Below are 27,703 nucleotides of genomic sequence, written 5' to 3' on the forward strand. Positions count from 1 at the left end.
CTGGAATCCTCCTCTCATCGATTCCTGGATGAAGGAAGATCGAAATTCGGATCTTTTGGACGCGTATACGGATTCAAGAAACTTCGCGACCATTGGTATAGCGTTATACAACAATATTCGCACTGCCGTCTGACACACCTTGATAGCAAGCTACCAGCATTCGCTAGGTTTGCTGCAGAGTGGAAGTGAATTAAACCAAATGACGTATACCTGGCTGGCTTATGGAAAAGTGATATTTTTAGGGGACTCGCGTGGTTCCCTGGCTCTAAGCAAATCTGTGTCGATCGCCGCCTGCCTGAATTTGATGTAATTTGGCCACCGTCGACCCCTTTTAGAGGCATACCATCCTGGTCCTGGGCGGCGTTCGACGGCGCTGTGGTTCACGTTGAGGAATCATGGTCGGCATTTTATGATTACGACCCGAGTACTTCAAAGGAAGAGCAGAGCTTTTCGATTAATTCTTGCACTCCACATCTCCATAGTGCAACGGCAACGACTGTTGGACGGAATCCTTTTGGACGGAATCCTTTTGGACACGTGAGTCAAGGCAAGATCACTTTATCAAGTTGGTCGATTGTCGTTATTTTGAGTGAATTAGAACTTTTACCCTACACAATATTGTTAGGGGAAGGCCCAAAGAGGTACCATCTGTCTCCAGATCGTAGTGTGCAATGTGGAGTGGTGTATTTTGATTACGATCCTTTCTGTCTCCCGAAGATACAAGTACGACTTCTACAACTCGGTGGGGGCACATTTTTCCATGGGAACCAGGCATGGGTATGTGGGCTGGCTTTATTAATGCAGCTGAAAGGTAAGGAATTGACTACGACCGAAGATTTGTATAAGCGAATTGGCATATTTGAGATCGATTGCGAGTCCTTTTGGTTTAAAAGGAGAGAACGAAAGGTTATTACAATGATTTGAAAACAATTTTCAAATATTACATCTAAATATATGTTACTATAAGTTTTAGTCGCCTACCCCGCTTTCTGCTATTTCTTTATCCCGAACACTTTCATTTTCAAGACTAATTATTTTCAAAATTCTTATTATATTATACTCATTTATATTTTCGAGATCTTTGATAGACAGGAGTATCATCTACCTCCCTACCGTTATTAGTTAGCCCTATCATGTCAGGAGGCACGAAACCGAGATAGTCATTTTAGTAATTGTAGTATTCCACCAAGAGGAAAAAAGAAAGCAGGAATGCTTCCTTTTTTGGATATGGCTAACTATCCATAGGAAGAAAAAACAGACGGAATTTGATCATTTCTATAATATCTTTATAACTCAATTATTCCTTCTGAAAATCATATTGTTGGTTTGAGAAGAATACAGATAATGTAGCGCCTACGATGGTAGGTCCTAGATGTTAATATTGTATTCTGTCTCGAGAGCTAGCTGTGTATACCTAGGTAGAGATAGTAGGCTTTTGAATCAAGGCTTCTGAAAGAGTGAGATTCTTTCGCATTCGCTTAGGTAACGCAGTAGTTACAGTATAATGGGTTGAAGTTATTCATCTACGTTCATATGGAGATGAAATAAAACTATTACATATTGCTTGAATATTGAGAAGTTAGTATTTCTTCTAGTTCTGTCGAATTTATATAAATTATTTGTGATCGATTTTTAATTCAATTTATTCACAAGATGTAATAGAAACTTAAAGAGTCAAATTTCGCCTGTTTTTTTTCTCCTTGAACATCATCGGTCGTCGATCGACTCAGATACATCATTAGGTTTGATATCCGAACATCAATGCTACCCATTGGCATTATATTCTCAGTACCTGGGTCCCTAAGATACAAGTCTAACATAACATGTCCCCTTATTTTCCCTACATCTTAAAAATCTTCCCGAACCTCATCGTCGAGACAACTCATCTAATTTCTCCTTCAACTCTCCAACTGCAGGACTCACACTCTCGCTACTCTTCAATGTCATCACCGCTCCCTTTTGTGCAATCTCGATCAATCCATCTCCCAACTCACATCCTCTCGCTAATCCTGAGATCAGGACACCCATAAATGTATCACCAACCCCATTCACACTAACCACATCACTCTCTTCCACCTTCTCTGCCGCTGGAAATAATCTCATATATACACCACCCACTTCTTCATTTCCATTAGTACAACGTGATAGAATGTATGGAGCATGATCCGGATCTCGAAGTCGTGGATCGGTAGGCGATAATATAGAAGTAAGTAAAACTCCCTGAGAACCTAGCTTAGTGAGAATAGTTGGGATGTAAGGAAGTAGTTGAACAGCTTTGACGGGAATCCCTTGGTCAGTGAGATCTTTAGATGTCATCTGGACGAAACGATCTCGAGCACCGGTGCTAGGAATACCAAGCGCGTCGATTGTGTGCCACCATTCGTCGGTCTCGAATTTACCGTGGGTCGTGGCGGCATCGTGCATAGCAGTGAGTTCATGCTCATTAGGAGTTGCGAGATGCACACTATTCTTCGGGAAGACGGGAAGTTTATTGGCCTTCAGAGATGAGCTGGTAGGGCGTTCAAAGAGACGTGCAGATTTAATGGTTGAGACAGGTTCATATGCGATCTTGATGGAAGACGAAGATGATTTCGTGGCGCTCAAGAACTCTTGGATGACTTCTGATTGCCAATTTGCGTCTACAATGACCCATTTTGTGGAAGATGTAAGAGACTTCAGTTTACTGTGAATGGTTCGAATTGATGAGTCATTGGATGGCCTAGCAAATATATCCATATCGGCCATGGCTATGACGAGGTCTTTCTTTCCATCATTAATGGCAACATACTGGGCTGTGCGGTAGTCAGTATCTTTCGAACATATTGTGATATCATCGGTATTGAGTCCATTGCTTTGTAAGCTTTGAAGTATCGATTTTCCGGCCCTAGAAGTATCAGAATCTATTGATGATACGATTGTGGGCAACTTACTGATCATCAGCAATAAACGTATATAGACTGACTGGCTCCTTGGTACTAAACTGAGCCGCACGTAAGACATTATAACCAACGCCACCTATCGATGTGTGTATTTTTGCGATATTCGATGTGTGCATCTGAGGAGAAGAAGCCCCGGTCGATTGGGTGGTAAGAGGAGTATGGTCACAAGCGAGATCTATAGCTATTGAGCCTACAACGACTATGCTGGGCTATAGGAAATAAAGAATTAGAAAGTAGTAATATTATAAAACGTGGCTTACTCGAAAAAACATTGTGAAAGGCGAGGATTATTGCAAACCTTTGAAGTGGAGACACTGGAAGAGGATAGTTCTAAGCTAGGGTGATTTGGGTCTATCTTGTTTGTATTGGCTGTAGAGTAAGGCCGTGTGAGGACTTTACTAGTGTTTTCCCTATGAGTATCTATTGAGCCAATGTCAAATGTTTGATCCCACGCTTCACTGACCAGCGTTTGGATTCATCTGTTCTTAACCTAGAAAGCTCAACTGCTACTTTTGTCGCCATTTTGACGTTGGATTCTATCAATGCCCGATTTGCTGCAGTACTATTGCCCTTTGTAAGTTCTTTGATCCTTGCCAAAATGAAGGGGGTATTTGAATGGCCATGGAAACCCTGTTCGGCGGCTTCTTGGACTGCTTGATCGATAGCCTTGTCAATTTCAGACTTGGGAAGGGAGAATTCTTCAGGTATTGGATTTGCAAAATGAAAACCACTAGCAGATCTAAAAAAGTCCTGGGCATCTACTATTGTTAATCATCGCTTACTATACGGAGATTGACGAGGGATATAGTCCAAACTTACAGATAACGGCAGCAGCTTCTTCAGCGTTTTGAACAACCATAGGGCTTTTAACACCACTATCACGAGTGAAAAATGCCGGATAGTCGATCGGTCCAGTACGTCCATCTGCAAATGTGAAGACGCCGGCTCCTTGAGTCTCTAGATACTCCAACGTCCGAGGAATATCTAGAAAGCTTTTACAGCCACTGCTGATCACGGCAACTGGAGTACGTCCAAGTTCAGTGAGGTCGGCAGAAATATCCATACTATCCTGACCTCCACGATGAACGCCACCTAGACCACCAGTTCCGAAGACACTGATTCCAGCTTTACGTGCTAAAATCATGGTACCAGCAATTGTAGTACCACCAGTAATTTTGCGTCCAGTGATCCCCTAATTACAATTAGTCCATTGTCAGTTTTACCCAGAAAAATTTAGTTTGTTAAAAAGGACAGATCACCACAGAAACCACTACTTACCATTCCCAAAATATAAGGTAAATCTCTACGAGAAACCTTCATAGTCTCCGGTTTACCAGCGGCAGATGCAATAGCAATCAACTCCTCCTTGTTTAATCCCACACGTGCAACACCGTCCAAAATTCCAATTGTTGCTGGAATTCCTCCATTAAGACGAACAACATCCTCTAAATCGAGGGCCAACTTGACATTATCAGGATATGAATATCCGTGAGTATAAATGGTGGTTTCCAAAGCTACAACTGGTTTCTCATACCTCGTGGCCTCTCTCACTTCCTCAGATACCTTGAAGAGTCTACTCTCAGCATCCCCAAAGCCCGGCCTTTGGGATCTCTTTTGATAACTGACACGCCCTTGATTAGACGGGTTGCTGAAATGGCACTTGGATAGTAAGGTGCTGGTTGACACCGAAGAGATTCGGATCCCACGTGTGGGCCGGAGTATGGAATTCATGATGTGAGGTACTTTAACATGTAAACCGTGAGGATGTAAGACGAAGGATTCAATTATGTACCAGTAAATGAGTCAATCATGAGAAGATTATATACAGGTATCTTTACGGCCATCTGTTGACCTTATAACATCCGAGTGTATTCACCAATGAGATGTACGGTAGACAAGATAGTGAGTGGGGTGTGAATAGAAGCCTGTTAAGTTTATTGATAACCTTATTTTCACGTGATCAATATGTGATACCTCGGAAGGTTTGGAAGGATTTTTGACAGATGAAGCGCCGTCGAGATGCAAATTCAAGCAATGCAATATATTCGATACAAGCCAAGTCTCAATCAAACTTTGATTGGACTTCTTCTTTGAGATTTCGGATACAGTAGACCGAACCAATCAATTTGTTGATTTGAACACTGTTATGCATAATTTATATTAATTCGTAAGGAATATTTCATTCAAGAGATTGGAACGGAAATTTATGCCCTGGTCGTTATTTCGTATATTATCATGCTGATATTACTTGTAAAACCAACTGCCCGTTCTTCCTTTGACATGATGTATTCATTGCTCCTTCGATTTTCTGTACATTCTGGTTGCTGAGCATCTTTTCGCTATGGCGGCATTACAATCCATCATTCTTTTCATTTGTCTCTGCGTTCAAGGTATTTCCTCTCAAGAAATTGTCAATGGACAAATTTATACTCCTGGTATCGCGATAGTCGATGCGCCGCAACCAAATACACCACTTGGAGGGGGTAAGTTCTAGTGAAACCCTGACTTTGGATGTTGGATGTTTTCTAATTGTTTAGATTTCCTACAAGTTGCGCTAGATGTCACCTCAGATGGACAGCTTCAACTTCCACCCTATCCGAAGAACGCTGTCTCGGAGATCTATAATATCACCATGTTTCTCTCCAGTTATACTACAGGGAAAAACTTTACAATCTCAAATGGAACCGCGACAGCAGGAAATGCGAGCTTAGGTGAGATCATGGCTCAAGAATCAAGTAGCACAGTCAAACATGTAAATTGGGTTTGGCCGGATTGTCTTGTTGGTGATGGCACATCAGATAAAAACACTGCAAGGGGGGCATATAATGTGCGTCCTTGATAACCATCCTATGCTTGTGAGTCAACTCTAACAGTCTTGTAGATTTCCATCCGTCAAAATTTCCGATTGAATGGAACTGATCAGTACACAATTTTCGACCTACCAATTCAAGTCACCAACTCTATACCTGAGCAAAGTGATAGACCTTCTTGTGATTCGATCAACAATGATTTGATTCCCTGGGCCACATTAAACGCGTCGGCAAATAGTTTTACTCGTATTGCAGGAACGGGCATACAAACTACTGGCTCGTCGCAGAATGGGATTGGTGCCGGAAGCTCTATCGATTGGAGAACTGGTGTACATTATATATGGATGGGAAGTCTGGTTATGATGTTCGCGCTATAATTTCTAGAACATCGAGTCAAGGGTTAAGGGGGATAGATTCTGTACTAATTTCCAATCTAATTTAAGTTTCATAATCCACCGACGCATCCTTAGAGTCCAGTTTCCGTTGCATTAGTTAGTTTGAGAGCTAACAACTAATTAGCCTACAGCTTCAAGTGTCCTTTAGTTATATCCTCCCATAGTAAGGTCACTTAGTCTCCCACAAAGTGCTATTTCTAGACAGCTTTATTTTCTGTATATTGCTGGGTAAGACTTTGGGGCATTCGATTGGAGTCGAAAGAAAACCCGAAGACTTTACCGATGGTAAAATCCAGGATAAAAGCAAAAGACGAGAAGCCTGCTAAGTGTTATCACATAGCCCCATAATACCCTACACCTCTCATGGAGAAACCTATGCGCTAGACCCCGCTCCCCGCATTTCAAAACTCAAATCCTTTCCTCGGTTGGCAAACTTCATTTATCCTGATTGGCCAACATGTGCTTCGATGAATGCTAAGCCGGATATCTGGAATATTGTAGTCAAGTCAAAGGTAGTGACATTCCTGTCAAGATGTTCTCTTTTCTCACCTTTCATTCCATTGAAACTTCATTATCAATTCGTCTCATCGACAAATCCTCATAACTATCAATAACATTACACAACAGCCGGGAAATATGCCAATGCATAACGGATGGCTTCCACGCGAGGGTATAACCTTAAACCCTCTCTGTACTCGTAGCACCAAAGCTAACACAACATATAGGTTTCCGAAGTGATTCCCTTGGTAGCCTCATCAAGAAAACGGCATTAAATCCCGCTTTTACATTAGTCTTCCTCATTCTAGCTCGTTACACTAAACGGGGAAATGATCTTTCGATTCTTCATGAGACGGCCTTTTCTCGAATTCGAAAACTCTTCTATTTTGGGGTTGTCAGACTAGTGTCCAATTATTTGGAAAGAGGCGTGCAGAATAATTGGGTAGATGATGTATATGATTGGAAGAAAGAAATTGTATTGATCACCGGTGGTGCGGGAGGGATCGGTGGTCAAGTAGTAAAGCTTTTAGCAGAGATGGATATCACAGTTGTGGTACTAGATGTGATCCCTATGACTTTCGAGACGAGTATGTTGTCCACCTATGTATTGCGGAACCTTTCAATTGGGTAATGCTAACTCTTGCTCAAGCACCAAATGTGCATTACTACAAATGCGACATCACCTCCCCATCCACCATCGCCACAACCGCAACTCGCATCCGCTCCGAAGTTGGTAATCCCACCGTCCTCATCAACAACGCGGGTGTTGCGCGCGGAAAAAGCATCCTCGACTCCACCGAAAAAGATATCCGCTTTACCTTCGACGTCAACACGCTCTCGCACTATTTCACCACCAAGGAATTTCTCCCCTCCATGATCGACAAAAACCACGGCATGGTCGTCACAATCGCCAGTCTCGCAGCCTATCTCCCCGTCCCAAACATGACCGACTATGCTTCTTCCAAAGCCGCCGCTCTATCTTTCCACGAAGGACTAACCGCCGAGCTCCTCACCAAATACAACGCGCCAAAAGTAAGAACGATAGTCATTAACCAGGGATATACGAAAACAGCACTATTTCAAGGATATAAAAATGATGCGACGTTCTTGCTTCCGACGCTGGAGGTGGATACGGTGGCAGAGGAAATTGTGAAGAAGATTTTGAAGGGGAAGAGTGGGCAGGGCATTTATCCTGGGTTTGGGGTTAGTCTCACGTGGTTGAGAGCGATGCCGGGGTGGTACCAGAATAGAGTGAGGACGAAGGGACAGGATATTATGACGAATTGGAAGGGGAGACAGGTGGTGGATGTGGATGAGTTTTATGAAGAGAAGGAAAAGGATGGGAAGGGAAAGAGGAAGGGGCTTGAGGAGGAAAGCGGGTAAGTTTTCCCTTTTTCCTTCATTTGTTTTTTAGGTAGAATTGATGGACTAATTGATTTAGGTCCACGGTGTTGGTTAATCCTTGAGTTTTGACGAATGACAGTTTGGCTTGTTGTGTTGTTGGAAAATCAAAGCTATTGAATCGGATTTGTATTTAAAGTCGTTGACTTTGAATTGGCTTTTTGAGTACCTTTTTGAATGGAGCAATGGAAGCACCACTCTAGCTATTGGCGATTAGCATTACGAATTACAGAGCAAATGTTTAGACTATTCAAGTCTACCTACATAGCCGTACATGGCATCTCTCAACAACCTCCTATAACACCACGATTCTCACAACTCTTTGTACATGAACCTCCTATGACTAGGACATGGATGAGCAAGATAGCATCGTATGTGCGGTCAAGACAAAAGATTGAAATCACAAATAGCTTCACTCATTACCCGTCGAAGACCGAAGCATAAGATATCACTCAGACGGAATCATAAGAATATCATTAAATACAGAATAGGTAATCATGAACATTGTGAATTTTTATTTATACGTTTGAACACTACTCAATCACTTATCATCACAACTCTCAAGTTGCACGCCCATATAGTACCCAAACAAACCCCAATCATCAATCAGACTAGGCATTGAAGCTTTCGTATAACACCCAGGATATCAACACTCAAACGCCGGATTCATAAACTAAGAGTTGTGCCTACGACAAAGATAACCTTGACGCCAATCGCTGGACCAGCGTTTCCTTTTTCCTTAAATGCAATAATGTACTCATACAACAACATATTTTCTTTCTCAAGCAGAGACAGAGACCATTCTGGATGCTTCTAACAAAGGAGCAGTAGCTGAGGGACCGGAGACATTCTCCTCAGCAATTTCACCACCAGCTTCTCTTTCAGCCCAGGCGCCCCAAAGACCTCGTTTGCCTCTAACACGGATTGGCCCTCCTAGAGAGTTTTCTGGTTGCTCAACCTTAACAGCATCCTTGGTTGCGAGTACCAAAACTTCAAAGAACATCTTGGTAGCATCAGCTTTGCTTGTTGTACCTTCTGGTAATAAGTCCTGGAAAAGAACGCTGGCCTTCTTGCGCTTGTCTGGGCTGTTGGCTGCCTCATCACCAAATCGTTCACGGAGAAGATGAACAGCGTGAGTGGTACCGAGCGAGACAGGGCCGCTATCCGCAGGGTGTACAAGAGGTGCGATTGTCTCATCGAATTGGTTGCCTGGACTTACGCTGCGAGCGTCTCCTAAACCGGCGGTAGCGTTGTGTTCGTCATCGTCAATGTTGATATTGAATTCATCATCACCGCCCATCTCAATGATTGTACCATCAGCAGCAATCATCGTGTCATCCCGACCTAAACCAGCATCGCCAGCAAGATTGGCACCAAGATCCTCTTCCTCTCCAAGATCCAAGCGTGGTGATTTGTTAGCACCTGGTTCTTGTTCACCATCCACATCAGCAGCACCACCATCACGCTTACGCTTCAAGTCTCCTGTCCTACGAACAGCATCGAGTGAAAGCATTCCACGAAGCTCTGGTGCCCAGCCCATACTTCTTCCTTCACCCATAATGTTGGAAACAAAGCCACCATTCTTTTGCATTTCCATTAATGCCAAGAGTTGAGGATCGCGGGGAAGGAAAGACTGAGGACGTAAAATAGCCTCGTGATTCTTCTGCAATTCTTGAATAGCATGCTTAGAGATGGTAGTATCATCGTCAGGCATCAAAGGTTTGAATTTTCTAGCACGTTGAGCTGGTTGGCGAAAGATTGATTGTTCCGTCTCATCTTCTGGTGCGAATAATCCAGATCCATCTCTTTGTTGCTGATTTGCCTCGACTTCGGCAACAATGGTTTCGTCGATATCTGAAAGTGGCGATTCGGAAATGCGAAGGCGCTCGAGTTCTGGAGCACGTGGAAGAGCAGAGATATCTGGTTCTCCACCAATGTTAAGCATGTCAATATCCCCATCATCATCACCGATGTGGAATCCAACATCATCATTACCAAATCCGAGGTTGATTGAATTTTCACGATCTCCATCATCAAAGACATCCTTTGCTCGTGGTTGAATATCCAATTCACTGAGTAAGTCATCTTCAACAGCTCTTGCTGCTGGTGCATCTCGTCCGAATTCAAGACTGATATCAGCTCCAGATCTATCAGCTCCAGTAGCCTTGGGATTGATATCGTCGAGTCCAAAATCAAGACCCAAATCAAGATCGTCGTCTAATGGTTCCAAAGCAAGCTCATCCTCATCTGCATTGTTATCTTCGACACTATTTTGTAAGAATTGACTATTGTTGAACTCGTCCTGCAAGTTAATGTCACGGCTAGCACCTCTTCGTTTGCGACCTAATGCCGATTCTTCGTCCAATTGGGAAAAAAGGAATGATGCATCAGGCATCGGTGGCATTTCGAGATTATCTCCTTCAGTAAGCATATCAGGAAGCATAAGAGCATCTCGAGAAGGCATATGTAGTCCGGCGGGAATATCATTGTTGCCGGAGAGACGGAAGGCCTAAGTTGGAAGGGTCAGTATTTACATTGAAGTTATCGAAATATTTAAACGTACCATTTTAATCTTTATGAGAGCTTCATTACAATCATCCAGTAAATAACGCGCTTTTCGACTATAAATTCTGACCACTCCTAGCAACAGTTGACCACTTAGACGTAGAGCCATTGGTGCTTGATTGGGTGTGACGATAGCTTCAACACTGTCCTTGACGCTGGCTTGTAGAATATGATTTTTTGACAACTTGCGCTCTAAATTTGCCGAAAGCCAGACACGAGCCAAAGGCCCTGTCTTGCTCAACAAAGTCTCTGAATAAAACATGATGATAGCAAGAAACGTATGGCGCCCTCGCGCGAGGAAGTATAAGTTGCGTTAAGTGAATTCAATAATAAAAACGCGTTTATATTGCCTATTGTTGTCCGTCGACTCTTTCGTTCGTTTGATGGCGCGTCGAGGAAAATGATTTTGCCAGCTCTGGATGAGTATTTGTTATGAATTAAGCGCGTCGCGGAATTAAATTGTAGCAAGAAACCACAGGTATCGAAAGAATAATATAGCAGTCGTTGCAAAGAATTGACTGTAGTGCTTTAATGCGATGCGACGACGACGGCCAGGTGATAAAGCTTAAGAAAGGATGGGGGAACAGGTGGGTGGGGAGATTAATGTTTGCGCAATGAAGATTGAAGAAGAATCAAGAGGCTGGGATACATTTTGGAAATTTAGCGCTAAGCTATCAATGGCTAAAAGCTTCGTCAACAAGTGGGTCTGGAGCCTAAAGCCGTAATCTACACGTGATATTTTATATCTTTTTTACATTTACTATGGATCTATTCAATACCATATGTTCGAGTAAGAGAGAAGAACAAAGAGGGAAAACTTCAATCAATTGATATGTGAACAGAGTGTGAAGTCTGACAAATAAAAGAGTAGTAACGTCTATCTAAGCGAGCTGGGTAATACTGACCTGACCTACCTCGAGCCTGCCTACTGGGTACAAAGTATGGCGATTTGATATATGATAAAGTCCCTACCTGGTACATATATATTTTATAACAATTCACTGGTGGTTTTTTTGACGGAGCAACGGTCTTCTTGGTTCTACATCTTGTTTTCCCTACAGAGTATATGTACCCAAGTAGTGCTTATTCAAACTTTAAACCCCCTTCCCAGGACTTCTAGATTCCAATTCAAGGCCTAGAAACCCCCTTTGAGAAAGTCCCGCCCAGGCATGCGACCTAACTACAGGGGAGGATATACCAAAAAACCTAGACCGTGCTCAACTCACTGGAGAGCTGATTGCCTACTGGGTATAATACCTGATACTGGATACTCTTCTACTTTTTGAAACTGGTAGAAAAAGTTATTACGGGGAGACGACACGTAATTCGATAATTACTATGGATCAAAATCTAAAAGACTATCAACCAGTTCTGTGAGAAATACAATTACACTACTTTCAAAGATCAATTTCTCGCATGTTGGAGTTGGAGGAGCTCTCTTGTTTTGTTTAATGGGTGGCTTTTACTCAATTCTTAACTTACCACATTTCCTCTTTCGTTTCGGCCAAATTCGCATGCCTCAGTGATAGGCATCAAGCATAACGACAGCATATACTGCTGTTCGTTACTTTCGCAGACTTTAAAAGGGCTTTCTGAATAGTTCAAATCGAAGCTATGTCGTGGCCGCGCCCTGCAAGACCTGGTAGTCCTTCGGGATCTTTATTGCCCATGGTCAACCTTCCATCGGCGAATGGTAGAGAGCCAATTTCAGAGCCATCTTCGAGACCAAGGTCAAGGGATAGGGCCAATTCAAAGAGCAGACACACTCGATCGTCCTCAGCGATGGCCAAAGTTAGTGAACGCCCAATTTTAGCTGAACCAGAAAGGATCCCGACTAATACGACTAATGCGCAACAGTCAATAGCAGATGAATTTTCCGGTCTTACACCCGCAGAAACCGCAGAACGATTGCAGACCTCACTCACGTCAGGTTTGACACCCGCAGAAGCTCTTGCTAGATTACACGATCAAGGACCGAATGAACTTCCCCACGAACCTCCCGAACCATTATGGCTTCGATTTGTGAAGCAATTCAAGGAAACTTTGATTCTGTTGTTATTGGGTTCAGCTGTTATGTCAGTAATAGCTGGAAATAAAGATGATGCGATCAGTATTGCCGTTGCAGTTACGATTGTGGTCACAGTAGGATTCGTACAAGAGTATCGTTCTGAAAAATCGATTGAGGCATTAAACCACCTGGTCCCCAATCATGCGCACATTATACGAGGAGAAATGAGAACTACAACCCCTAGAACACCTGCATGGCCCCCTAGCGCCCGAGATGTCCCAGAGACGGAAGTGTTGATGGCAGAGTCTGGATCTGACGCGGATTCTAGTATGGCAGAATCCGTATCACAAAAAATGATGGCATCGAAATTGGTTCCTGGAGATCTCGTTTTATTTACTACTGGAGATCGTATACCTGCCGATATTCGTGTCACAAAAGCTTCGGATTTGACAATCGATGAATCCAATTTAACTGGAGAAAATGAGCCTGTCCGAATCACTGCGGAAGCTAGACATATCGATTCTAGACCTGGATCTAGCTCACTAGAACCACCTACATCCTCCGATTATGCCTCTCCCGCTAGTGGAGCTGTAGGTGCAGATATCAGATTAAACAGCACGACTAATATTGCTTTCATGGGAACACTTGTAAGATCTGGGCATGGTCAAGGAATTGTCTATGCAACAGGTGGAAATACTCATTTTGGAACAATTGCTGCAAGTGTTTCGGAAACAGAGAGTCCTAGAACTCCGCTACAGCTTTCAATGGACGATTTAGGGAACCACTTAAGTCAAGCTTCTTTCGTCATTATTGCGGTAATCTCTTTAGTTGGATGGTTACAAGGAAAAGCATGGTTGGATATATTCACAATTTCGATATCCTTAGCGGTTGCAGCTATCCCTGAAGGTTTACCAATTATTGTTACAGTCACCTTGGCTCTTGGCGTACATCGAATGGCACGACACAATGCTATAGTACGAAAAATGCCGAGTGTAGAAACTCTAGGATCGGTCAATGTTGTTTGTAGCGATAAAACAGGTATGTTTAATAAATCATAACTTGTTCGAAATACTGATTTTCCTCCAGGTACCCTTACCATGAATCATATGACTACTGTTAAAATGTGGTATTCTGATGCCGATGCTCCATTGGATGTTGATTCAGATGATGAGACGGTAGAATCTAAAGCTGATACTGTGGCTCTTCGTATTCTTCGCATCGGAAATATAGCTAATAACGCACGTCTTACTCATCTTCATGCTCCATCAGCATCGTCAGTCGCTATTTTATCCTCTACTCAGGGTCGTGCTTCAGGTCAAGTCTTAAAAAGCAGGTGGGTCGGTCAACCGACTGATGTTGCGATGCTTGACATGCTCGATCGATTCAGAGAGCACGATGTCCGTGAAGGCTTGGGTCATCGTATTGGGGAAACCCCATTCAGTTCTGAAAGAAAATGGATGGGTGTTACCATCGGAGATCGGGGCCCGGAAGGTACATCGAGTCCAAAAGAACATGCTTATATTAAAGGAGCTATCGAGCGAGTTTTGGAAAGGTGTGATACATATCTTACAAAAGACGGTCGTGAAGTTCAGTTGGATGCCGCAAAGAGACAACAAGCCTTACAAGCTGCCGAAAAGCTTGCCTCTGAAGGACTTAGAGTTCTTGGTTTTGCTAGTGGCCCAGTTGCCAGGCACGCCAAGTCGTTGGCTCCAACAAGCCGAAGCGCAACACCAGTCTCGAAATTGGACCACCACGTGTCTCACAGCGAAGATGTCTACAACGGTCTCACATTTGCTGGATTGGTTGGTATGAGTGATCCTCCACGAACAGGTGTTTCGAAATCGATTCGACGACTCATGCGGGGCGGTGTTAAAGTGATTATGATTACTGGAGATGCTGAAACAACTGCCCTCGCTATTGCAAAGAAGCTCGGCATGCCTATTGCAGCACCACGTGCTCATTCAGTAAACTCTGTAGAAGTTAGACCAGTCTTACGAGGTGATGAAATAGATGAGATGACCGACGAAGAGTTACAAGCCGCCATAGCCAATACTTCCGTATTCGCCAGAACCAGTCCGGATCATAAGATGAAAATTATCAGAGCACTACAAGCTCGTGGTGATATTGTCGCAATGACAGGTGATGGTGTCAATGATGCACCTGCCCTCAAGAAAGCTGACATTGGTATATCTATGGGTTTACAAGGAACAGATGTTGCCAAAGAAGCCGCAGATATGATCTTGACTGATGACGATTTTTCGACTATTCTCAAAGCAATCGAAGAGGGCAAAGGGATTTTCAGTAACATCCAAAATTTCCTTACATTTCAACTTAGCACAAGTGCTGCGGCACTCAGCTTGGTTTTAGTCTGCACGTGTTTGGGATTCAAGAATCCCTTAAATGCGATGCAGATCCTTTGGATTAGTAAGTTAATTTCGGGTTGTGTCACATATTTGTACTAACAATCTCTCTAGATATTATCATGGATGGACCCCCAGCTCAATCATTAGGCGTGGAGCCAGTGGATCCAGATGTCATGAACCGACCACCCCGAAAGAGAAATGCTCCTGTACTTACAAGAGCATTGATCACTCGAGTCCTCACGTCCGCTACCATTATCATGTTAGGCACCATGGCCGTCTATACTCATGAAATGCTTTCAGATGGCAAAGTCAGTAAGAGAGATACAACCATGACCTTTACCTGCTTCGTTCTCTTCGATATGTTTAATGCGTTGAACTGTCGTTCAGAGTCAAAGTCTGTCCTCAGAGGTGAGGTCGGGCTGTTTTCAAACAAGCTATTCAATTGGGCAGTATCGTTGAGTCTTGGTGGGCAAATACTAGTTATATACTTCCCCTGGCTTCAGGAAGTATTTCAAACAGAAGCTCTGGCACTTACAGATTTGGTTGGCTTGGTTATTTTAACAAGTTCTGTATTCTGGGCGGATGAAGCAAGAAAATGGTGGAAATCAAGGGGTAGGAGAAGGCTTGGTAGTGGGTATAGTCAAGTCGTATAAATGAAATATGGCTTTTAATGCCTATTGTATACATAGATTTAGTATTGCATAGATTCCCAAGCGTGTGCATTGTAGTAGATAAAAGCAAGGAGAATTCACAATGATTTGATCAATCACACATAAGAATTAGCTTTGGATATGATTAAAGTGATGGGACAAATTGTTGATCAAATCGTCAATATAAATTCTCGCTTACCCCACACCCAAAAAGATGACACCTAAAGATGCACCCGACCTCAACCCAGCTTCCCCAAAGAAGAGCTACCCATGCCTCAACCCACCCAATGCCTCCACCCGGCCTCCCAAATGGCAGTCTCACACCTCTACTCACAACACCGTCTCCAGAATCAGCTCAATCATCCATTCACAATGCCTCCTCCCTAGCCTCTATCCAGAACATCCTCTCAAACCTCCATACCCGCGACGCAGCGATCACTACCAGTCTCCAATCCCTCATATCTTCTCAAGCCTCCCTCTCCCGCGATCTCGGCCGACTCGATCTTCTACGCGCGCATCTTGGCACAAATGTTATAAATACCAGGGCGATTTCAAATGGAATGCTAGATAATGCCGCCGGCACGGCCGAGAAATTGAGCTCGAAAGTAAAGGAATTGGATTTGGAGAAGAAACGAGTTGAGGAAACATTGGCCGTTGTAGAACAAGTCGCGGAATTGAAAGCATGTGTAAATGGTGTGGTGGGTAGTATGGGGGCTCCGCAGGACTGGGAAGCTGCAGCGGGATATATTGCAAGAGCGTCGAAGATCCCGGCACATATTGTTGAGGGCAATTTTGCGGCAAGGACGGTTCCAAGTGTCGAAGTACCGGATGCGCCAGGTGTGACGATTGAGGAAGCGAAGAAAAGCTTGTGCGGATTGTTTTTGAGAGAATTTGAGAAGGCAGCTGAGGAAGGGGATGGAGTGAGAGTTACGAGGTTCTTTAAATTGTTCCCATTGATTGGGAGGGAGGAGGTTGGACTGGATGTCTATGGAAGATACGTTTGTCAAGGAGTAGCAGGAACGGCGAGGAAGAACTTAAAGGAGGGGACGAAAGGGGAGAGAGGCAAAGAAGGATTCTTCTACGCGCAAGCGTTGACGAGGTTGTTTGAACACATTGCGCAGATCGTGGAGGGACATGGAGGGTTGGTGGAAAGACATTATGGGGCCGGGAAGATGGTTAAGGTGATAGAGAGATTACAGGCTGAGGCAGACGTGCAGGGCGGGATTGTTTTGGACACATGGGGAGACGAGAAAAATGTCGATAGGAGATTGACAGATGTGAGAAGTTATCCGTTTTCTTTCTTGGTGCAAAGCTTTCTACCGAATCAAAGACCGATTGGTATTTCGAGGACAGGCTCACCTGCAGTTGGAGCGGCTGCTAATGGGAGAGCAAGTGAAGATGAGGGTGTGGATATGAAAGAAGTAGATGGTCTTTTGAATGAGATGGCTGTGATGTTAGGCCGTTGGTCATTATATACTCGATTCTTGAGCGGCAAATGCAGGGTAAGTCCAACATCAATGCCAGCCCTTCTGCAAGCCATTTCTAATCCATCACAGGATCCAGAAGCCAGCTCAGATGATCCTCTAGTCATTCCAGAGCTATTAGACAAATCAGCTCTTAGTCGAAAAATTTCAAATCGTCTGAAGGATCCGTTTAATGTTATGACTACATTTTTCTTTCGACGATCTGTTGAGAAAGCATTTCAATTGGATGAATCTCCTACAGGACTATCTCTCAATCTATCAAATCCCATAGATGGAACTGCTCCATATATAATCTCTGCTGTTGATGATGTTATGTATATCGTCAATGCAGTGCTTAAACGGTCCATCTCAACATCACAACGCGGTGTAATCGAATCTGTTATTCCAGCAATAAGCAGAGTTTTGGGAACCGATTTTGTAGGAATGGTTCAACGCAAAATGCGAGACGAATCTTACCCAAAACCACTCGTGCAAGGCGGATTTCCACCGGAAGATAGAATTATCGCCTTTATTGTCCTGATCAACAGTCTTGTTGTATCAAATGACTATATTTCCAGAATTGTTTCGAGTCATCTTCAATCTCCCGAAACAAACAGCGCATCTCAAGCTAAAGGTGCACCACCTGCTCCAGCTTTGAAAGACATGTTCCCCTATGGTCATGATTTCAATTTCGTTTCCAATTCTCTTACAAGTCTTAATACGTCATTTTCATCAAAGAGCAACGAGTTGATCAGCGAAGGTCTCCAAGTAATGTTCAATAATGTCATTAAACCACGGCTTCGTCCTGTTCTAAGCGAAACCTTCCGCGACGTAGATTATTCCCTTACCACAGAAGATCTCGCTGAGATGGCCCGCCAAAATGATACTGATGATGATCCTCAAGAAATACTACAGGACATGGTATCTCGTCGTTTCGAACATCACTGGGATGCTCTCATGAAACCTATTCAGAGAATCATGTCTATGACACCATTCAATACCCTCCTAGAGCAAACCGCTCAATATCTAGCAAAAGTTCTAGAAAGAAGAGTTTGGAATTATAGCGGGAAAATGAATGCATTAGGAGCAACTAGAATGGAAAGAGATTATGGGGGGATTGTAGGAGTAATTGCGAGAGGAGGAAAGTATGGCTTGAGAGATGTTTTTGCAAGGGTGCTGCAGGTTGCCATGGTTGTCAATATGGATGAGGAAGAATGGGAGGCGGTTAATGTTGAAGGTGATGGATTAGGTGAAGAGGAAGTAGAGATGGTTTGGGTTTTGACGGTGGATGAGAGGACAAGGGCTAGGGGTATGGTTAGGGAGTGATGTGATAAGGAGGTGCCCTGTGATTGTGTTGAAAAGGATATATAATTGCCCTCGCATATGAGGGGTTCAGGCGTTGAAAACTCCGTGCATCATAAAAAGTATTGAGACGAAGGGGAATTTTGGACGTCCCGCGACGGCAGCGAGATACTTTCTGGGAGGGAGTAGTATGGGATAAAATAAACTAAATATAGCATTGATACCAAATCAAATATCGATTCGAATTCTTGACCTCTTATTTATATTGTGATATGCATATTAGCAAGAGTTTGAGGCAGAGAATATTTTATTCTTTTCAATAACATGTATCGACCCAAAATAATATGACGAATGAACTGACAAATGATTCAGCCTACTTCCTGATGCAAGGTAACATATCATCGCACATTTCGAATACATACAACAAACAGGACACAACCAAGAGAATCCATTCTAACGTACTAAGCCAACTACTGTCCAACCTAAAGCTCAACCCCAAGCCCCACAAAGCCAACCCATCACTTAGCCCCCGCCGCTCTCGCCGCTTCTGCCAATTTCGCCTTCTTCGCCTTCTTCTCCGCCTTCTTCGCATCCTCCGCCCTCTTCTTTCTCTTTATCCCCTCCTTCCACCTCGTATCATAATCGTGCCACATTTCCGTCGCTCCCGCCTTTGCCAGTTCCGCACGTCTCTTCGCCACCAATGCCTTCCACTCATCGGTTTCCTCCTCCGGCTCAGGCGTCTTGTCCACTTCATCCGCCCAGCCCAATCTCTCAAGCACCTCGACCAATTCGCGTCGGTTCAACTTGAGTCCAAACGGCATTTGGATTTCTTCGAGAAAATCAATACTGATGCGTCCACGATTACCTTCGTAGTCGCGCACGAGACACACGGTATCGTCGCCGGTGAAGTGGCCGTAGACTAGGACGATTTCGCCCGCATCGAAAGGAGGTTGTTTTAAGGGGGTTTGGGATGTAGGTTTTACTGGTTTCTGGGGTTCGAGAACACGGAAGAGAGGGAGTTGGACGGAATCGAGACGCAGCTGCGCTTCGCGTTGGTAAAAATCGGGGGCTTGGATTCCTTTTTGTAATTCGAGACGGTTGATTCGTTGAATTATTTCGGAACGCTTTCCTTTGGTGGGAAGACCGCGTCGTCGGGCTTCCCATTGGAGGTCTAGACGACTCATTCCTCTGGGATTGAACGGTAAGCGATGGTTATCCCGAAATTGTTCATTGGCCCATATTTGCACGGGCAGCGAGCCATCGATTCCCCATGGAAAGGGCAATTGTTGTAGATTTCTATATTTGACACGTCCTTGATCGAGTCCATATCCTTCGAGTCGTGTTACCAAGGGTTGATGATTCTGCATATCATAAACGGGTTCGCCTAGATCGAGAAGAAAGTCTCCCCAGTGAGGAGTGAAATCTCCGACCCAGACTTTATCACCAGAGAGCCCTCGTGGTTGACCATCTATTGTTATTTCTGGGTAGGGAAGTCCACGTTTATCAGTTGGGGGAACGAAGCGGTAGACGCAGAAGTCGAGGTTGCGCCATGGTCTCTCGAGATATTGTCGAGCTGCGGCTCGTTCGGCCCTTTCTTCGCTAGTCAAGATGCCGGCCATGGCTGCTAGAGGGTCGAGGTATGTAAGTATATACTGGTTTTGAATATGGATATGATTAGGGTTTCATGAGATTAGAATGGGGATCTCTTTGAAGTCTCCTGGATGTCAAGGTTCCAACAGGAAAAAAATTAGAGATGGGAACTCGAGATGGGTTTTGGAGCTTGCTGTACAATGGATTAAAATATTTCGGCGTTCAAAGGGTATAAAGGACAGTTGTGGGCAAACAAGCGACACGATCTTTCTCCTTTGATCCTATGGCAAAGAGGCTTTTGAATGACGGATCCGGAGGGCGAACAAAGACGTATTCGAATAGCGCTAAATCGAAGCGAACTTATCGAGCTGAATTTCAGGAGAGCTTTGTTTCTCTGTGTATTTGGCACTTGAACATTTCGAGGATGGGACTAGTATTGCAGAAGCCAACTGGAAAGAAATATAATGACAAAGACAAATCGATTACTAGGAAATAGAAAATTTCCGAAGTAGCTCTTGTCATGTCCTTGAATAGGTCAGGCAATTGATCAAATAATAGAAGTGCCTTAGGGATAGACCACTGTATTAAGTCTGAAAACCACTTACATGGCTAGCTTCCCTTCCAGAACAAATTTAGCTTTTGAATTTGGCTACAGAAGCTTTTCAGTATCAGACAACGCGCACTACTTTCAGTAGTGCAGAGCTCTCAATCTTAGACTGTCCTCTGCCGAGGGTTTGCGTTCCAGTACAGCATTGTTTTAAAGCCCAACTCACTCCCATAGAATTCTACTACGCCATTCTGGGCCAATCCCTTCATCTGTATTTCCATTCCCATCTACGATGCGCTAGAACAGGTGACTCTACCTGGCTGACGTCGAGCAGAAATACCACTGTGATTCCGTTCTCACATTCGCCATCTCTGTATTCATTGATATCTTATGAAAATACATATAATCCTGCACAAACTTCCCACCATACAGGCACTCGCCATGTCTCGTGTGCTGCTCAAGGTGATGGAGTAGAGCCTATTATCGTATTACACAAACTTAGAGACGAATTAAAGGATGATGTGTTAGACACATAGCAGTGCCTACGATTCAACACCCTGGTAATAGATGTACTAAATTGTTGTAGAAACAGAAGAAAATAAAGGCAATTTAGGGCAAGATGGCTTAGATAGAGGAATGCAGAGTTTGCATTGAGGTAAAAGACATTTTACCTAGCTGCTACTAGTAGTAGGAAATGAAGCATGACATCTACAAAGTGCGAATATAGCGAATGGTTCATATACATGACTGGTAAAAATTAGAACTAACGTTCTCTCAAACATAGTTCTGTTATACGATATTTCAGTTGAAAATCTTGATTGTTCGATTTGATATCAATATTGAAAAGAGTATGTATTCCAAGTGGTGTGTACTTGTAGTTTATGGAGAGTGCAATCGTGATAAAATCCTCGCTTTTTTTACCAAACACACACCTTACACGCAACTTTCGAATCGCGGCGCGTGTCTAGATGCACACCACATAAAATACTAGAAACAGTCACGTTAATCATGTTGTTTTTGATCCCTGTACAATATCCCTGCAAATTTATTCTCTATCAGACAAAAAAAAGTTGATGAGAAAACGGAATATACTTGAATAAACTATACAATCACCCACAATGCCTCCCTTACGATCAAAAAAGTCTGCCAATGGTAGCGCAAAACCAAAAAAAGATGCGCGAACAATTCTTCAAGAAAGTGAAGAGAGTGCCAGTGACAATGGGAGTGTGGACATGATGGATAAGGATTCCGATGAAGAAGAGTTAGACAGACTTGTATTGGGAGATGGTGCAGGATTCACGGCTCAATTGGGTCAAGATATGGACTTCGAATCGGATGACGATGAGGAAGAAAAGGGTCAAGACGAGGAACAAGAGGATATTGGAATTGAGGGAGTTGACGATGCAGATGTATTACTCCGCCGTCTCAAATAGAGATAATAATCACTAACTTTTTTATAGCTATTTTTTCTAGACTCCGGACCATCCACCGTGCCTCAAGATGCATTAATACCACGTCCACAACCTGAAGACGAAGAAGGAGGAGATGCGCTAGCTTGGGAAGATAGCGACGATGATCGACTGAATGTATCTCTAGCTGGAAATTCTCGATTGCGAAAACTTAGAGTCAATGAAGGAGAAGATATAGTTAGTGGAAAAGAGTACACACGGCGACTACGAATGCAATTTGAGCGTCTCAATCCTGTTCCAGAGTGGGCGCAATCTTCTAGGCCGACAAAACGACGTCGCAGATCATCTGCAGCCTCCGATTCTTCATTGTCTTCGAATGACATGGACGTTGATGATTCTGACCTTTCTACATTACCTCTCGCAAGACTTCTTCAAGACGCCGGAGCTCTCACAAAAGAAGCACCCGCAACCTCAAAAAGACCAAAACTCAGACCTGAAGTCCTCGACATTCAAAGAACCAGGGATATACCCAAAACTCAACCATCAGCCGTCACTTCTCTTTCCTTCCATCCAGAATACCCAGTCATACTTTCTTCGGGCCCAGCATCAACTCTTTATCTACACCAATATGCGCCTACAGCTCATCCACATCCACATCCACAACTTACTAGCGTTCACGTTAGGAAAACTCCGATTGCTACATCCGCATTCCTTCATCCTGCCGGAGACAAAATCATTTTCGCTGGTCGACGCCGTTATTTCCATATCTGGGATCTTCCTTCTGGAGAAATCAACAAGGTTACGCGAGTTTATGGTCATAAGGATGATCAAAAGACCATGGAAAGGTTCAAGCTCAGTCCTTGTGGCCGATACATGGGATTGATCGGTTCATCGAAGAAAGGAGGCGGTCTTATAAATATTCTTGATGCAACCACAACACAATGGATTGCATCAGCTCGAATTGAAGGCAAAAATGGAGTTGCTGATTTCGCCTGGTGGAGAACTGGAGAAGGATTAACTGTTGTAGGAAAGGGTGGAGAAGTAGGAGAATGGAGCATGGAAACTAGATCTTTTGTCGCTCGTTGGAATGACGATGGTTCCATTGGTGCTACTGTCCTTACACTCGGTGGACCAAATGGGCCCAAACAACTCGGTGGGGATCGTTGGGTAGTGATTGGATCTCAAAGTGGTGTGGTCAATATTTACGATCGCAGGAATTTCATCTCAGGAAACGATATAAAAATATCCGAGAGACCTGAGCCAAATAGACGACTTTTGCAGTTGACGACACCAACAAGTCATTTGCAAATTAGTCCCGATGGGCAATTATTGGTCTTGAGTAGTAGGTGGAAGAAGGACGCTTTGAGATTGGTACATCTACCTAGTTGTACAGTATATAAGAACTGGCCAACATCGAATACGCCATTAGGAAGAATTTCATCCGTGGCATTTGGTAGTGGAAGTGATGTTTTGGCGGTTGGCAATGAAGCCGGAAAGATCAAGTTGTGGGAAATTAGAAGTTAGTGGTATAGACATAATGAATGATTATAGTATCGGATTTGACAAATTCTGTCGAAAAAATTCCCGATGTCTTTGGTTGAGAGTCAAGAGTTCGCAAAACTATGTAAGTCGAGCTTAATTCAAATTTTTTCAACGATGAAGTCATCCATATCATCCTACCTATTCAAGATCTGGAATTCACAAAAGTAAGATCTTCAAACATCCACAAATCTTTCAATTGCCCTCTGTTATTCATTTTACGCATTTCATCCCTACTCTCCCCCATAATCTCTACTCCCTCCTTCATCCCATTCCTCCATCTCCATCTATCCCCTCTTAAAAAGTAATCCCCTAACCGGTCCCCCTCTCTTCGCCTCACTCAATGGATAAAACATACGCTTTTCGATCGTATACGCAAGAAGCCTATCCCTATCTGGAAAAATGCGCACTGGGACGCCGGTCTGATATGATTCCAATAGTTGACAGATATTGACGTGGACATTGGCGAGCGCCTAGAAGGAATAAATAGGCGTATTAGTAACGGGAAATACAAGATGCAGGATAACTGACGAGGGTATGTGAATAAAAAAATGAAGAAGTAAAAGTATGGTGAGTGATAATCATCAGACTCCAGTCTCCAAGCCTACAAAATCCCAACTCCAATCCCAATCACAACCCATCTTCTCTTCCCAAACAACAAAAACAACAATCAAACCCACCTTTCTACAAGCGTTAATACTCCTCAAATGCCACGCCCCAGGAATTTTCACATCCGCGCATAATTGCTGCCAATTTCGTAGATCGCTTACGTTTCCGAAATATCTATCAAAGTCCCCGGCGATATAGGGGCGACGGCGTGGCATTTGGGGTTCGCGGGTGAGGTGCTGGGGGTGCTAGTATGATGCGAGCACACGCGGTGGATCGGGGAGAGAGGTTATTTTTGTGTGGGAAGGGATGAGGGGGGCGAGTTGAGGTGGATGTTGATTGTGGAATATTTATGTCATGGTGGGAAATTCAAAGCATAGAATACATGGGATGAATGGGATGAATGGGATGAATGGGATGGCTCGGGATTTTTGGCTATATCTTTGTGCATGGTTGTATCTTTGATGGGAGTGCAATTAATTTGATGCCAGGAGTTATTAGAGTATGCAATGGTGCAGCAATACAAAATGAGAAAGGAGTGGAAGGCTGCAGGTAGAAAGCTTCATGAAGAGAAGAAAACGATAGAGAGCATCAGAACAAGGGAGAAAGAGAGAAGAAAAATGATATTAAAGTAAAAGAAATGAAAGCAAACGAGAACATCAGAATAATGTGCAAAAATGCTTGTATATGCGTTGTATATGCAGCTATCCACACTCCAGGCCATTACTGTCTCTCCCAAACGCAATCTGATGAACGCAATACAAATCTCATCCCAATACGCTATAATTATCCCAACCATCCATACTATCCAAACCCTGATATCCCAACCATAAAGTCAAATTCCCAAATGTGTCATCCGTTTGCTCATAAAATCGTCCTTGCGTAACATGTCAGAAGTGACGCCTCAAGAACCTCATTAAATCTGTTCCTAGCGTCCATAAATGTGCGCCAATAGAGCTCTAGCGGGACCGCCTTCCTTAGCCTTAATCTTTGGGTAAATTTTGCCAGTGTTCAGTGTATATGTAGCAAGTTTACGTTCGCTCGAGTATCTCTTGACTGGTTTACCTTCAGCTTTGGCGTCGAGGAAATCGAAGATGTTAACCCAGACTTTTCCTAGAGCCTATAGATTAGAGATATTAGCATCATAATGAGACCATGGGAGAACGTGTATCATTTACCTTGCGACACTTAGTAATACTAGTAGGTATCTCCTCCAAGCCAACATCGACGCAAAGTCTTTGCCAATTTGCAAGCTCAGTTTCATTTCCAAAGTAATCTTCCCACAAGCCGACTACAGTCTTCTTCTTGGTCTTGGCAATCTTTGCTTTGACAGAAGCATCCTGGATTACTTCTTTCTTTGGTGGCTCTGGTTCGACATATTCCTCATAGGCTTGATCCTCTTTGAGTCTCTTAATCAACTCACTTGCCGCAGCAAAATCGTCAACATCACCCCATTCAAAACCATGACCTATCATGAAATCTTTCATGTCTTTCCATCCCGCATCTTTGAACCATTTGTAGTTGGATGTTTCAACCCGGGCTTGCTCTTCCTCCTCAGCTAGTCGAGCCTTGCGCCTCTTCTTCCTCTCCTTCTCCTTTCTGTTCTTTACAGCTTTCAGATTGATCTTCTCTAACTCCAAATTGTTTGTATCTTTGTCGGAAACTGCAAGGTTCTGGAGGGAATCGGTGACATTGCTGACAGCAATATCTGCGGAAACCGATTTTTTGCTTGAAGAACGATTTCGACTTCTACCCTTCTTCTTTTCATTCGTAGAGATATCCTTGTCTACCTCTTGCTCCAGCTGATCAACTTTGTCTTGCGCAAGATTGACGTTTTGAAGTCCTGTAATCACATTGTGGAGATGGTTTGCATCCGGGACGTGAGCTGAGGCCGAGAGACTATCATTAGACTCTGTTTCGAGTGGTGTATAAACGGGAGCTCCATCGTCGTTGCTGGAGTCGTCAGAAATACTTCGAGGTGGGATCGGAATGGAGTTCTTCGATTTTTTGGCCATTGTGACAGAATCTTAGCAAGATTTGGACGGATTTAAAGGTTGTAATAACAAATGGTGGATGGTGGGTGATAGCACTGTGGTGGGGTGGGAGGGGTGCAGGTAAGCAAGTTAATATAAGTATCTGGTAGTGCACTGTACTTTAGCAATGGTGAATACCGAAACCTTGATATACTTTATTCACATATTATATTTGGATAGCACAATTGATGATGATTTATATATGGTGAATGATGGATGCACCATATGAATGAAGTGAAGTGGCTTTGCAGTGAACAATCGAATAATCGATCAATCAATTGGAGGCTATGGTGTGGTTGGTTTGATACACAGGGTTTATGGGAGAGGGGAGTGGGTATTGGTATGGGATATGGGGTCATTTTTGGGGTCCGCTGAAATGGTACTAGTCCCCACGTATTACTCAGCCTTGCGCTACTGCAACATTGCGATACTCAATGCGTTCAAATTCCTGCAATTCCTTCAATCAATACCTTCACTATCTCTCCTCTGACCCCCGGTGCGACGGTAGGCAGATTTTTGTAACTTTTTATCATCTCCTATTATTCTTTTGCTCTTGCCACATGATGAAATAGCCTTCCAGGTGAACATGGTACTCACAAGGCTTTCGATGTTGGATACAATGGACCCTCGTCCCATCAATAGAGCTTCTCGATGATCGTATCAAGTCTGCCTGGAACACATGCGTGTTCCTGAGATACTGAACTATACAATGTGTCTCCGATAGCATTGGGAAAGGGTTCCCGTATTGGATACACTGGACTCGGTTCCGACAAGAAAGGCTCCTCGACAACCTTGTTAACAGTGAAGCCCACTTGAAATGTATCTGTTCCATTCCCCTTGTTCGAATATGTTGGATTTCCGCCTGCTGCAAAATGTCAGTGGCAAGGACAACATGATTTCAATATTGTTCTGCTGTTGGTCGGCAATGTAACCTGCAAGTTCCCGACCCGCTCTGCTAGAGAAAGCAAGGCTTCTCGCAAAGCATTGCTCATAACTGTATCTTCACATCGACTTGTTGAACTATTGCGAGTGTAATAGTGATTCAAATCATCTTTATGAGAATCTCGTGAGATTATATTTCGAATCAATTCAATTCGTCGGATCCGGCTTATATTGATTGATTCACCACACAATGATTACAGTAGGTTACCGACAGCTGAGAAACGTAAGCCAGAATTTTCTGTCCGGAAATATTCGGATCCGAAGGTTGAACAATGATGTCAAACTCAACATTTGTCTGAGATCTTGTGTAAATAGCTGCCCGATGAGATGTTCATGGACCCTTTTGTTTGCATGTTCAGTAATCTGCAACGGTTTTCAGATAATTTCTTTCTCGACAAATTCTTAATTTGCTTCCAAATACAATCATTCTTCTTCGAGATTCACTGCATTTTCATCATTCATTTCATTCATTTCATTCGAGCAGTACCAGGAGTAGAACAGAATGTACCAAAACCCAGTTTTAATCAAATATTGAGAGTGAGAAGGACATTTGCGCGAATCGCTTCTACTCATGATTCGCACCACCAAACCTCATCATCTAGAGGCATTCTTTTAAATTTATCAAAAATATTGCAGTCGACTA

At 43.5% G+C, this 27,703-nt stretch overlaps 10 protein-coding genes across 10 annotated transcripts; 5 read left to right on the plus strand and 5 right to left on the minus strand.

Moving 5' to 3' along the window:
- Nucleotides 1-1,866: 1,866 nt before the first annotated feature.
- Nucleotides 1,867-4,670, minus strand: EAE97_005376 (uncharacterized protein; the record flags this gene model as incomplete). Its single annotated transcript, XM_038875888.1, has 6 exons — nt 1,867-2,884; nt 2,931-3,148; nt 3,238-3,349; nt 3,403-3,697; nt 3,759-4,131; nt 4,218-4,670. The coding sequence occupies 6 exons, from the start codon at nt 4,668-4,670 to the stop codon at nt 1,867-1,869; spliced, it is 2,469 nt and encodes an 822-aa protein (XP_038733225.1).
- A 610-nt stretch (nt 4,671-5,280) lies between these two features.
- EAE97_005377 (uncharacterized protein) lies at nt 5,281-6,126 on the plus strand (the record flags this gene model as incomplete). Its single annotated transcript, XM_038875889.1, has 3 exons — nt 5,281-5,422; nt 5,477-5,766; nt 5,821-6,126. 3 exons carry the CDS (start codon nt 5,281-5,283, stop codon nt 6,124-6,126), a joined length of 738 nt encoding a protein of 245 aa, XP_038733226.1.
- Nucleotides 6,127-6,780: 654 nt separating this feature from the next.
- On the plus strand, nt 6,781-8,108 carry EAE97_005378 (uncharacterized protein; the record flags this gene model as incomplete). Its single annotated transcript, XM_038875890.1, has 4 exons — nt 6,781-6,814; nt 6,870-7,229; nt 7,292-8,021; nt 8,084-8,108. 4 exons carry the CDS (start codon nt 6,781-6,783, stop codon nt 8,106-8,108), a joined length of 1,149 nt encoding a protein of 382 aa, XP_038733227.1.
- Nucleotides 8,109-8,824: 716 nt separating this feature from the next.
- Nucleotides 8,825-10,870, minus strand: EAE97_005379 (uncharacterized protein; the record flags this gene model as incomplete). Its single annotated transcript, XM_038875891.1, has 2 exons — nt 8,825-10,552; nt 10,607-10,870. 2 exons carry the CDS (start codon nt 10,868-10,870, stop codon nt 8,825-8,827), a joined length of 1,992 nt encoding a protein of 663 aa, XP_038733228.1.
- Nucleotides 10,871-12,222: 1,352 nt separating this feature from the next.
- Nucleotides 12,223-15,632, plus strand: EAE97_005380 (uncharacterized protein; the record flags this gene model as incomplete). The annotated part of the gene is made up of 4 exons (XM_038875892.1): nt 12,223-12,399; nt 12,466-13,654; nt 13,703-15,040; nt 15,091-15,632. The coding sequence occupies 4 exons, from the start codon at nt 12,223-12,225 to the stop codon at nt 15,630-15,632; spliced, it is 3,246 nt and encodes a 1,081-aa protein (XP_038733229.1).
- A 224-nt stretch (nt 15,633-15,856) lies between these two features.
- EAE97_005381 (uncharacterized protein) lies at nt 15,857-18,418 on the plus strand (the record flags this gene model as incomplete). Its single annotated transcript, XM_038875893.1, has 2 exons — nt 15,857-17,131; nt 17,186-18,418. 2 exons carry the CDS (start codon nt 15,857-15,859, stop codon nt 18,416-18,418), a joined length of 2,508 nt encoding a protein of 835 aa, XP_038733230.1.
- A 494-nt stretch (nt 18,419-18,912) lies between these two features.
- EAE97_005382 (uncharacterized protein) lies at nt 18,913-20,013 on the minus strand (the record flags this gene model as incomplete). The annotated part of the gene is made up of 1 exon (XM_038875894.1): nt 18,913-20,013. The coding sequence occupies one exon, from the start codon at nt 20,011-20,013 to the stop codon at nt 18,913-18,915; it is 1,101 nt and encodes a 366-aa protein (XP_038733231.1).
- A 1,609-nt stretch (nt 20,014-21,622) lies between these two features.
- Nucleotides 21,623-23,598, plus strand: EAE97_005383 (uncharacterized protein). Its single transcript, XM_038875895.1, has 2 exons — nt 21,623-21,940; nt 21,992-23,598. Exons 1-2 carry the CDS (start codon nt 21,650-21,652, stop codon nt 23,462-23,464), a joined length of 1,764 nt encoding a protein of 587 aa, XP_038733232.1. The 5' UTR covers nt 21,623-21,649; the 3' UTR covers nt 23,465-23,598.
- Nucleotides 23,599-23,766: 168 nt separating this feature from the next.
- On the minus strand, nt 23,767-24,303 carry EAE97_005384 (uncharacterized protein; the record flags this gene model as incomplete). The annotated part of the gene is made up of 2 exons (XM_038875896.1): nt 23,767-23,952; nt 24,088-24,303. 2 exons carry the CDS (start codon nt 24,301-24,303, stop codon nt 23,767-23,769), a joined length of 402 nt encoding a protein of 133 aa, XP_038733233.1.
- A 710-nt stretch (nt 24,304-25,013) lies between these two features.
- Nucleotides 25,014-26,100, minus strand: EAE97_005385 (uncharacterized protein; the record flags this gene model as incomplete). Its single annotated transcript, XM_038875897.1, has 2 exons — nt 25,014-25,205; nt 25,264-26,100. 2 exons carry the CDS (start codon nt 26,098-26,100, stop codon nt 25,014-25,016), a joined length of 1,029 nt encoding a protein of 342 aa, XP_038733234.1.
- Between the last annotated feature and the right edge of the window lie 1,603 nt (nt 26,101-27,703).

The sequence above is a fragment of the Botrytis byssoidea genome, assembly GCF_014898295.1.
Source record: "Botrytis byssoidea strain MUCL 94 chromosome Unknown BBYS_009, whole genome shotgun sequence".
NCBI lineage: Eukaryota > Fungi > Ascomycota > Leotiomycetes > Helotiales > Sclerotiniaceae > Botrytis > Botrytis byssoidea.